The sequence below is a fragment of the Miniopterus natalensis genome, chromosome 2 (assembly GCF_054644295.1).
Source record: "Miniopterus natalensis isolate mMinNat1 chromosome 2, mMinNat1.hap1, whole genome shotgun sequence".
In the NCBI taxonomy this organism is placed as follows: domain Eukaryota; kingdom Metazoa; phylum Chordata; class Mammalia; order Chiroptera; family Miniopteridae; genus Miniopterus; species Miniopterus natalensis.
In genome coordinates this window covers 38,140,811-38,153,429 of record NC_142082.1, presented here as the reverse complement: position 1 = coordinate 38,153,429, position 12,619 = coordinate 38,140,811, and the positions used below count along the sequence as shown (strand labels likewise).

The window sequence follows — 12,619 nt, the reverse complement described above, 5'->3', positions numbered from 1 at the left end:
GAAAGTAAACACTGACTTTTCTACCCTTCCTTGCAGCTAGGGATAGCCACATCACAACATTTTGACCAATGAGATGAAAGTCAAAGTTGGCTGAAGTGTTCCAGGAAGGCTTTAGTGAGGATGAATGTGTGATACCATCTTCCTGCCTCCTCTGCTTTGCATTCACGTAAGTCTGGAGCTGTGGGAGCCATTTTGCAACCATAAAAGGATAAAACTATGCCTGCAGCCACCTACTTTAAGGCTTCTTTTTATCTAAGAAAATTAAACTACTTTTGGGGGCCCTGTGCATTTGGTGTTGTATTACTTAAAGCCAAGCTAGTCCTATGTAATAATGCCAGGCAATGTTGTAAGCACTTCACAAGTATTAACACAATTAGGATCATTTGGGGTCTGAAGGTTATTTAAGAAACCATTTGGAAGAATCTTACCAACTACCAATCAATTGTGAACTACAGGTAATAGGATTCTAGCACTGTTCCAATGGTCTAAACTTGACTAGGTCAAGTTTTTAAGCAAAACTAATTATGAGAAGCAATAATTAACTCATATTCTTTAGTCTATCCTCTGAAGAAAACCGTATTACATGGGCAAAAGGTTTGGAGTAGAGGGTGAATAAGCAGGTAAGCAGAACATATGTCAGGAAAAACTGGCGAGAATTACGGACTGTATGTAGACAGTACAAAAATGGAAAAACAAACTTTTAATAATTAAAAACTACAAATGAACATTTTCTTTTTTGTATGAAAATTAAAGATCCAAAGTCTAAAACAGCGATATGAGTGTAAATTTTTTAAAAAAGGAATTCAAAACAAACCTCTTGATTTTCCTGTATTTCCTTCTTCATATGTTGATTTACAGAAATTCTGGTCAGAGATCTGGGAAAATAAATACCAGTATAACTCCTTAAATGTTTAGGACTAATCTATAATTCAAGGTAATATAATACTTTGTGTAAGGAATCAACAACTCTAAAGGCTTCATGACTTTTCTATATATCCTATTTGACAAATGTTACTATGGTTTTCATTTGACAAGGGTATTTGGTTCAGGTGGAACAGAGACTGTCAAAATTTCATGTGCACTAACTGTATGCATTAAGGATTGTCAGAACTTGCTTACTGCTACTTAGTTTTCAAAAATACTTGATTAAAAATGCTATTTTGTGTTATTGTTTTCATACAGAGAAATTTTGCATGAAATTATCAATGTCATCAAATGTATCAATGCAACAGGCAACTTTCAGACTATTTGTACACAAACAATTTTGGTTAACCTGAGATCTTTGCTACAGAATCTAAGTTATAAAGTCCGGAAAATACTGACTTCACATATTCACTCCTGAAGACCTTGTAATGTCCTTATAAAAGAAATATTTAAAAATAAGTCTATTATTTGACTTAACTCCTGAGAATGCTTAGTTATATTTATCTGTCAATTTTATGCATATGAGAAAATGATTTAAAAATTAAAAGACTGTAAATGCAAAATTCTGCTTTAAGTAAAACTCAAGTAAAAAGGTGGGGTTTTTTTTGTTTTTTTTTTTAATCCTCACCCAAGGATATTTTTCCACTGCTTTTAGGTAAAGTGGAAGAGAGGGAGGGAGGGTGGGAGGGAGGGAATTAGGGAGGGAGTGGGAAACATCGATGTGAGAGAGACACATCAACTGGTTGCCTCCTGCTCGTGTCCTACTGGGAAACAAACCTGCAACCCAGGTATGTGCCCCTGACTGGAAATCGAACTCGTGACCCTTTGGTGCGTGGGCCAACACTCTAACCACTGAGACACACCAGCCAGGGCAGAAAGGTGTATATTGAAACAACTCACAATAAGTGCGCATTATCTCCTAAAATGTGGCAGCTTTTGAGAGAAATTACATAAATTTGATAATGGAAATTTTTCATTCATTTAGCAAATATTTCATTTCAAAACCATTTACTGACTGTTCACCAAGTGTTTTAGAGATATGCTCAAGTTTACAATTTAGCCATTAAGCAGTGTTAGCATACTTTGCAAACTTTTTTTTAATGACCAACCAGAAATTAAGATTATAGAGTGTAACAGCTGAACCCTTCAATAGTGGTACTGACTGTCAATGAGCAAATCAACTGTCTTCTTAAAATTATTTTACTTTATTTGTATTTGATCGAATAATTTCAAAAGCTACTCTTAATTAAGAGCAACATGGCCAAACATAACATTTATACACATATTTCATGTTTCATAATATAAACACTGACTTCTCAAATTCTTGACTGTTTAAACTAAAGATGAAAGAGTCATATAAATATATTCATTCTTAATCTGTAAATAAGGTGACAAACCTATTTTCAGGGTACCATGAAAAGGTTCTTGGTATCTTGTGGCCAACAAGGTACTATTTATCTTACCAAGGTAAAGAATATCTAGGTAAGATTCAGTAAATTGTACTGTGGATCAATGTACAAAACAGTGTTTGAGACAAATCGAGGCCTAGCAATCATCCACTGCTTAAAAAGGGATGCTGAGAGCATAAGGATGCTCTCCAATTCCTCTCAATAAAATACTATTGTTGCACTTGTCACATGTTGTATGCATTCAACATAAACTAACTTACTTTATATTTTACTGGTTGCCTATCATTTTATATTCTGTCATTCCAGATCCAAATACAAATGCATCAAAGTCCTGTGATTTTTGTCAATCCTTACAATACATGGAAACCTAATTGTCTGTATTGGTTATTTTTAGATATGCCAATGTATTATCTATTGAACTGATAGATGTGTAAAATGTAACAGTGATATTTTTGGAAGCAGTTCAATTAGATATCCCATTGGCAAAAAAAAAGTGTTCCACAAGATATTCATACAGCCTGGCCGGGCGTGGCTCAGCGGTTGAGCGTCGGCCTAGGATCCTTGGTGATCGGGGTTCTATTCCCGGTCAGGGCACATGCCCGGGTTGCGGGCTACAGCCGATCAATGACTCTCTCATCATTGATGTTTCTACCTCTCTCTCTCCCTCTCCTTTCCTCCCTCTGAAATCAATAAAGATATATTTAAAAAAAAAAAAAAAAATATTCATACAATTAAGACCTTACTAATTATTTGGAATCTGAAATGACAAGAAGATTTGGCTATCCTTTGGGCAAATTTAGGATACTCTTTTACATCCTCCATGGCAAACAGAAAAAACAAAAATCCCTTTTTATTTACTGTTTAAACAAGCTTTTTCTTGGATTGTCATATCTCACTGTTTATATTTAAATATATGTGTTTAATGAATTATTTTTTCTTTTCCATTTGCCTCTAATTCAAGAGTTCTATTTTGTAGTACGTACAAACGTGTCTATAGGCCAATATTCTGCTCTGGTGAAAAAAAAACCAACATACATAATAAAGGTCCTGATTTTATAAACACTATGTATACTAGAATTGACATCATTATGTTAAATGAAATCAGCTATTTTCATAAAATTTACTTAATGGAACGAATTCTGCCTATAATCAAACTAATAAACTTTACTATACCTGGCTTTTATGGGGAAGTTCTGTGAAATGTCTTTCATTAATTTTAAGGCATCATAAACTGGAGTGGCCATTATTTGAGAAGCTGCTTGAAAACTAAGATCTAAAAGGAAAATAATATCATTAAAAAATCTAGCATAATGCCACATCTTTATAGACATTTCCAAGTGCTTTAAGTAACTTACTCAACCCTCCTGGCCATATATTCTTATACAGACATGTTAGCATTCTTATATTTAGCACTTCTCAAAAGTCTTAAATAGAAAAGTATCGCTTATTTCCAATTAAGGTAAACTTTACACTTTTATGAATCAGTGATTATCATTTAATAACTAATATTTGTTTTCCACAAATTACATTATAACTTCAAAAGGAGATCTATGAAAATAAATGCTGATGCAAAACTATTTTTTTCTATATTTAGGTTAAATAAACAGGTAAGAAAAAGCTTTGAGAAAAAGAATAACAAGAGGAAGGAAAAATGAGTTTGAAGAACCAATTCTGGAAAGAACTTTAAGAAGGACCCAATTGTTTAAATCAGTAAATATGAAACACTCATTTTCTCTTTCAATATTGTTCTACTTTTATACCACAATAAAAGTAAAATCCTAAACTTAGCATTATTTTACTTGAAATGACAGTTCTATAGAAAGAAAAATGTGAGTGGTTTACTTAGTCTCCAACATGCTAGAAACAAAGTAGAGCCTGAATACTGTCATTAAAAAAAGTACTTCATACATAAGTAGGTGCTCAACGAATACTGATGAAAGAATGAGTAAATGAGCAATAAAATAACAAACAAGACCCTTTATGTTATGTTTCTTATTATTCTATTGCTATTAAAGGCATTTATAAGCAACATAATTTTTAACTGGTGTGCATACATTTAGGAATATATGCTTTTTTAGTGAGAAAACCTGTAAGTCATTACTTTATGACTGACTTAGCTTACAGAAGAGTATTTCTTTTGATGAAAGTACATGATCAAATATCATGTAGCATTTGGCTGCACGACGTTATACTCAAAAACAGTACAAAATAGTGACAAAGGAAGAATTTAGGCTCTAAAATGAGACAGCCCTGCTCATTTGAGGTATTCTTAATTTGTGCCGTATCAGATTTGTGACCTTGGATTAATTATTTTATGTGTCCATTTCTTGAAGTTTCCTCATCTGAGTGGGATATTTATCTTATATGAATTTTTAAAAATTAATTAGGGTAATGCATACTGTGCCAAACACATAGTACTGGCTAATATTCTATCATCATCAATCATCATTAATTACTATGATCATGGACAACTATCTTTTACTTAGGTTTTTTTTAAGTATACCTTTATTGATTTCAGAGAGAATAAGGGAGAGAGAGACAGAGAAACATCAATGACTAGAGAGTTGTCATTTATCAACTGCCTCCTGTGCGCCCCCGCTGGGGATCAAGCCTGCACCCGGGAATGTGCCCTGACCAGGAATCGAATAGCCATCTCCTGGATCCTAGGTCGACGCTCAACTGCTTGAGCCATGCCAGGCCAGGCTTTTACTCAGGTTTGATAGCACAACCAGTTTTCTAAAATTTCTTATAACATGAATGTAATTCTCGTTCACATGATCAATTTTTTGCATGTAATTTATTTGAAAGGCCCTGAAAATTCACTTATGAAATCAGAATGCAGATAATAAGAAATAAAATATCATCAGATTCTATTAACATTTTTTGCTTTTGTCTAAACTGTTGCATCCCTAGATGATTCATAAATTGCTATTTAACACCTACACTTTGGCCCGGCCGGGCATGGCTCAGTGGTAGAGCGTCGACCTAGGATCCAGGTGATCAGGGTTCAATTCCCGGTCAGGGCACATGCCCGGTTGCAGGCTTGATCAATGACTCTCTCATCATTGATGTCTCTATCTCTCTCTCTCTCTCCCTCTCCTTTCCTCTCTCTGAAATCAATAAAGATATATTTTAAAAAGAACAACAACAAAAAAACACCTACACTTTGAAGTCCCGATCCCTATTTTAAATGCCTTACTGTTTTTACCACTTGGATATTTCAAAAGCAGCATGTTTAATAAGGAATTGTGATATTCCCACTTCATCTTTGCCCAAATATGGTACTCTTTAAGTCTTCTCTTTTCAGTGAATACCACCACTGTCCCTCCAGCTGGGCAAACCAGGAATCTAGCGGTTGTTCCTGATTATCTCCTCCCTCACACTCCATAACCAACCTCTCACAAAGATCTGATATTTTCTCTAAATAACCCACCCTCAAATTTATTCCAAACCCTCCTCAAATCTCAACTCAATCACCACTTCTGGAGGAAGCCTCCCCTTTTTGTTCCCTCTTCCTTACACTCACCATACCAGTTCAGATCTTCCTGGCATATACCCTTCTTAATCTATGTATCTTTACTTGGCAGCACTTAAAATGATAATTTTTACATTGGTTTTTAAAATTATATATGTTTATCTAAGATCCTTTGAAGGAAACATAGTATCTGTTTTAACTCATCATTTGACCTTCAGAATTTAGTGTTTTTCAAAATGTCAGCTGGAACCCATGAGTTAACAGTGAAATCAGATTGAGTACTGTGAAATTTTTGTCTAATAAAATACAGTAGAATAAAAGAGTTTTGCCGGAGTGAATAAAATATAGTAAACATACATACTGTATGTTGAAGTTTTTTTTTAGTTTTGAGCATATTTATGTATTCATACATTATACACTTGTGTATGGGTCTTGAAGTAAAATATATGTCCTACTATGAAGATCTCAGCCCAAAATTATAAAACCATAAATGTAAAACCAAAGACACTCAATAAATTTTGTTAAATTAATCAAAAAATAAAAACAAAAGGATAATGCCAGTCTCATTATTTCTGGGCCCCATATTCAACCCCCAAACCTGCTTACATGCTTTATACTTCCTCTACTCAGGCTCAGACTCCTTTTATCTCCTAAATTATTTGCCAAATCTAGTTTTCCTTTTTACACCTCTACCACAGTCATAGTTCAACCTCTCATTACACTACTTCAATTAATTATGTCTTAATTAGATTTCCTGTTTCTGGTCCATTCAAATCTATCTTACACAGACACTAGGAAGGTTAATTAAAACTAAGCTGACTATGCATGTTCTCTGTTTACAAGCCTTCAAAAGCACTCTCTCACAATTTTCTAAATTATGAGTGAGGAGAACATTTTGAAGGAGAAGAAAGTAGATTGGTGGTTGCCTACAGCTGGAGGAATTGGGAGTAATGGGAGGGACTGTTAATATGTACATTACTTTCTTTTGGGGGTGGTGAAAATACTCTAAAACTGACCATGGTGACAGTTAAAGAACTCGAAAATATACTAAAACCCACTGAATGGTACACTTTAAATGGATAACCTGCATAATATGTCAGTTATAAGCTGTTATAAGCTGTCAGTTATATTTTTAAAGTTGATGAGAAATGTGATAAAAGTTATGGATCACACAAAAAACATTTCCTTATGACCTACTAAAAATTACAAATAATAAAAAAAGAAAATTACAAGCTGAAAAGGACTTATAGTTCAATCCCAACTAAATTTTGGCCACAAAATGTCTGCTTATGGGATGTCAGCACAGAAGCTGTTCTAAGCTAATAGTGAAACATTCAATAGTCAGTCTATTAAGATCAAAATTTCCAATAGAAGAAAACTAAGAATTAGGTCTCATTTCTCCTGACCTACTGATTAGGATTTTTATCAATGTTATAGATTCCCTGAAATGTGATTTAATATTTCAAATAAACCTATAAATCAGTGTACACTTTAAAAATGATTAGAAAATATAAAATAACTACGCTTCATATAATTTTAAATCTTATAGATATAAAAATATAATTTGCTTGATGGATAAGCTTTTAATTAAATATCTATTTCTATAAAAAGTAATATAATGATTTATATTATTTACATATAGTATTACTTTCTATAAAATAATTTATATCATGTTATATAAAAGCTTATTTAATAAAACTGAGATCAGTTACCAAACTGCTGTGTTAAAGTAAACCAAAATACTCTACCTTGCAGCTCCCAGACTTTCAAAGGTGTCATTTCTTTGCTACTGTCAATCAGGTATTTTTGGAATGCTGTCAGATTATCTCTGAGATCTGAATATCTTTCTCTGCATTAAAATATTAAGTAATGTTAATGATCATCACCTACTACAAAGCACTATATAAGCAGTATGTTTTTTAAACTAACTCTTCCAAATGATTAGTTACAAACTAATTGTTCATTGTTAAGAGAATAAACCACGATGCAACTATATCCACAGAACTTAAAATAAATGAGGGAGATTTATGTCTATTTTTTTCAATATGTAAAACAAAGCAAAACCAAACCAAACCTGGAGAAATGTAGTCTCTATCAATTGTTAGCATGTTAACATTACCTATAAGGGACCCAAGGGTGAGGGCTGAATTATTAGTTTTTATAATATATGCTTTTTATTTTACCATTTTATATATTAAAAGTATTGCTTTTATAATTTAAGATAAAAATGGTTTTATAAGGAAAAACACAAATGCTTCCTATACAACTTAAATTTTACTCTATTTTTGAAAAGCTGTAGGTTTAAAATGTATAAAAAATGTAAGATAATTTTGCCTAATATTAATCACATGTAGGTATCTTTTAGAGAGTGCCAAATAACAATGTAGTAGAATGACATTTTACTATACATACAATCTAAAGGATAACCTCCTATCTCTCACGAAATCAAGACACAGTGTCATTTCAGATTTAAATCGAATTCTTTTTAAAAAAACACTTCAGCTACTATGACAATTTATAAAATATATATTTTCAACAGTAAAAAGAAATGAAGATATTAAAAAGTGAAATGAAAAATAAATATACAGAACATACACACAGAAATGCATTAATCTTATAGATAACAACAAATGAATATACTCCAGTGTCAATATCTCGCACTTTGATTATAATGTGGACTACATTTTGAAAATGAATCAAGACTGACTGACTCTTCTCATAATGAAAAAGCAACAAGACTTCAGAAAAGTTAACTACAAATTACATTAAACCCTCCATTTCTCAAAATTTTAAGTGACAGAGTTTATAAGAGATATTATATTGTTTTTCATATTTAATACTAATCTTAATTTTCACTGCTAAAATTACTTACGTAATTCAAGCAAAAATACATTACTTATACAATACTTTAAAGCAAAAATATTTGTTTTCCTAAATCAACTGAGTAACGGTACAAGAACTAACTTTGAGTATTTCCCTTCAAGAAAACTAATATTCCAGGGCTCCAAAGGCCTTTTGCAGGACGCACAATTTATTATCATAAAAAGTTATGTTTAAAAAAGAATACAACTATGGATTCTAAGATGTTGAGAAACAGCTGAAAATTTAATAAAAATGTTTTGTTATCTCCTAAACAAATACCTTAATTAGAATAAACCTGTTTTGCAAGATGCATTAACTTTATAAGGCCACTAGTACACCACTTAGGCAATGAAGTTTAGTAATGTAACCCAGTCATCTGTATAAACTAGCATAGCCTCTAAAAATATCTTAAGGGTCCTTTATAAATACTTGTAATACTAAGCAATAACTAAAGATATTAATAAAAGAATTTTCTTTTCATTAATTTTGCCTTTATATTGAAATCATAAACTTTCCCTTCTTGTAAATAAGAGAAAGCACACATAAAACTACAATTCCCATTCATGAATATTCAGAGAGCACTCACCATCCTATTCCTTGTCTTCAATCAGTGATGCAGGAAAAAAAGGGGGTATAACTTTAATTTTTCAAAGTTTACTTACACGTGGGTATGAAATTAAGACCAGACATTATAAGGTTTTTAATATGGGAATCTGCAGCACAGAAATTTAGGGAAATAAATTATTTTCTCTTCTTTTGAAGCATAAAAATTATTTTTTTTATGCTAAATATTAACCATGATTTTTGTAACCTATATCTATAAAAGATTTTATAAAGTTTTAATTTAGTTTTTGCTAGAGAGAACTTTGATCATTTTCATTTCCTATTTTCTAATCATACTTACACTGTTGAATTAGTGATTACTTTTCAATTTTGTGTTTTTGCATCAACTGTGTATTATTTTGTAATAAATAAAAACAATTATGTGTGTAATTTTAAAATGTGAAATGTAAGCCAACAAAGCATACTGAATTAATACCTTTAAAAGCACACTTAAGAGCATAGTAATATAACTTTATTTCACTTCAGACTTACTTTAGTTTCCCAAAAAGAAATCCTTGAACTTCATTTGTTTCAGTCTCACCTTCTACAGCAGTATTAGTCACAGCTATATTTTGGAAACAAAAACAGAAACAAAACAAAAACATTTCAGACTGGGAAAAGCTTATAGAATCCAAAACTTGGAGAACTCAAAATGAAATGAAATTCCATTCATTTTACCTTGTTTTTCCTTCATGGATCAGCTTAATGATATATGCATGTGCACGTGCTTGCATTCCTGACTGTGCACTCTTTTTATTTATGTTTTTAATTTATTGGGGTGACATTGGTAATAAAATTAAAAACGTTTCAAGTGTACAATTCTATAATACATCATCAGTATAATATATAGTGTGTTCACCACCCAAAGTCAAGTCTCCTTCCATCACCATTTATGCCCCCTTTACCCTTTTCTACTTCACCCAACCCTCCTTTCCCTCTGGTAATCATTTTACTGTTGTCCATGTCTATGAGGTGTTTTTAAAACATTAAATTTATTGGGGTGACACTAGTTCACAAAACCATACAGGTTTCAAGTGTACAACTCAACAAAACCTCCTCTGCACACTACATCAATGCCAATCACCCAAAGCAAAGTCTCTTTTGGTCCCTATTTCCCCCACTATGCCCTCCTCCACCTACCCCCACCCCCTTTCCTTCTGGCTATCACTACACTGTTGTCTGTGTCTATGTGTTATATATATGTATATATTCTTGCTTAATCCCTTCACCTTTTTCCCAGTCCCAACCCCCCTCCCCTCTGACAGCCGTCAGTCTGTTCTCTGTATCTATGAGTCTTTCTTATTTCATTTGTTAGTTTACTTTGTTCATTAGACTCCAAATACAAGTGAAATCATATAGTATTTGTCTTTCTCTGACTGGCTTATTTCACTTAGCATAATATTCTCCAGGTCTATCTATGATGTGACAAAAGGTAAGATTTCCTTCTTTTTATGGCCTAGTAGTATTCCACTGTGTAAATGCCCCACAGCTTTTTTATCCACTCATCTACTGATGGGCACTTGGGCTGTTTCCAGATATTAGCTATTGTAAAGAATGCTGCAATGAATCCAGGGGTGCTGTTTCCAATTTTTTTAATTTTCATTTTTTATCCTCACCTGAGGACATTTTTTCCACTACTTTTCAGACAGTGGAAGGGAGAGAGAAAGAAACATTAGTTGGTTGCCTCTGCACACGCCCTAACCAGGGCCAGGGATTGAGCCTGCAACCGAGGTACGTGCCCTTGGCGGGAACTGAACCCAGGACCCTTCAGTCGGTGGGTCGACACTTTAACCACTGAGCCAAAACAGGTAGGGCCCAATTTTTAAAGAAGTTTTTTAAGAGCACAATAATATTAAATATATTTCTTTCAGTTTAAAATTAAATTCCAAACTCAGGAAAAACATTTCTACCCCATCTCTAGCCTCATATTAACATGAGTAGAATTTTAGTCATGAAATTTTTTAAAAAACAAAAGAATATGTCTGAAAATTTTTATCTACTCATATACAAAGAGGAAACTTACTTTTAACTTGGGTATCATCCAATGCTTTGTATTCTGTACTCTTAATTGCTAGCTCCACACCATAGCCAGATAAGTACATTTTCCGTGAGGTTGATTTCTGTTTAAGCACATTGATTTAAAAATAAAAAAATAAAAAGAGGGAGAGAAAATAGTTACTCAAATATCTTTTCATTTCAGTGTAACCGTGTATTGGACATTAGGGTAAATTACTAATAAGAAAACTTTTAAATGACTGTGAAAATTATGTGGGGGGTAAATACTCTCTAGCCAGTCTATCAAGGAACCAGAATTTGGTTGATGACCACTTCTTTACTTTGTAAAAACTGTGTCATGACTATTGTTTTTAATTATTCTTTTATGATGAAAAATTATTTGATCTTTTCCTGTTTTATCATAGTTACCTTTCCCATCTCTCCCATGAGTTAATTAACAAAAGGATGCGATACAATGAAGTTTCAACAAAACTGTACTGCTTTTAGGAACCACACAAGATTTGCTAAACCAGCAAATGGCATTCATTTGCTAGCTGTCTAGATGTAGAACAACTAGAGTGCTGCCAAAAGCAAATACTGGAAAGTAGAGGCAAAGGAGACAAAAAAAACTCAGTGCCTTGAACAACCTGATTAAATTTTCTCCACGTTTCTCAATGACTGAAATATACCAAATGCCACAAATGAGTATCTATTCTGGCAATGAGGGGTAACAACTGCCTAAAACTGAGTCTGAAGTATTTATGTTCAGAATTTGGTATCTTATTTTTCCCTTTCTATAAAGGGAATATAAAAAGTAAATATAAAATGTACTTATAGAATTAACCCTATCAAAGAAGAGAAGTCATCACATTTTTTCTAAAGGTAAGGAAGCTGAATGAATTTATATAATACTTTTGAAGATGTCTATGTTTCTAGCTTCCAGACTGAAATTCTTATTAGTTGTGCCACAATCATTATAATTTGGCATATTCTTTCACAGATTAAGAAACCAGTTTAACATAACTCAGCAAGTTCCCCTAAAGATGTGTCTTTGCTTAATTCAGGTTTGCACAGGGGTAATTTTGGCACTCTATACATGACAGAGGAAGAGGTAGAAACTGGAGGGACGAAGAACCTTAAGAGCATATTATTCTTTGTATTCTCTTCTTTCCTCCCTAAACTTCTTCCCCAGTTTTAAAAATAGTAAATATATTAGCAAAGTGACTATTCCTGGAATGTCCTATTTCCAAATATGATGTAAGAATTAGTTTTAGATATGCAGACAAGTATTTAACATTGTTGCCTACACTAAAATTTAATTTGCTAATTTTTCAGACATATGCTCTAATGA

The 12,619-nt window shown here is 32.7% G+C and overlaps 1 protein-coding gene across 3 annotated transcripts in view; it reads right to left on the bottom strand.

Moving 5' to 3' along the window:
• The window catches only part of UGGT2 (UDP-glucose glycoprotein glucosyltransferase 2), a 138,251-nt gene that overhangs the window by 102,880 nt on the left and 22,752 nt on the right, over positions 1 to 12,619 (bottom strand). For all 3 annotated transcript variants that reach the window (XM_087814271.1, XM_087814269.1, XM_087814270.1), the window contains 5 exons: positions 11,297 to 11,393; positions 9,766 to 9,838; positions 7,557 to 7,657; positions 3,507 to 3,606; positions 815 to 875 (listed from right to left, as the gene is read on the bottom strand). In XM_087814271.1, coding sequence (XP_087670397.1) covers positions 815 to 875; positions 3,507 to 3,606; positions 7,557 to 7,657; positions 9,766 to 9,838; positions 11,297 to 11,393 — 432 coding nt within the window. The remainder of the gene's footprint in view (positions 1 to 814; positions 876 to 3,506; positions 3,607 to 7,556; positions 7,658 to 9,765; positions 9,839 to 11,296; positions 11,394 to 12,619) is intronic.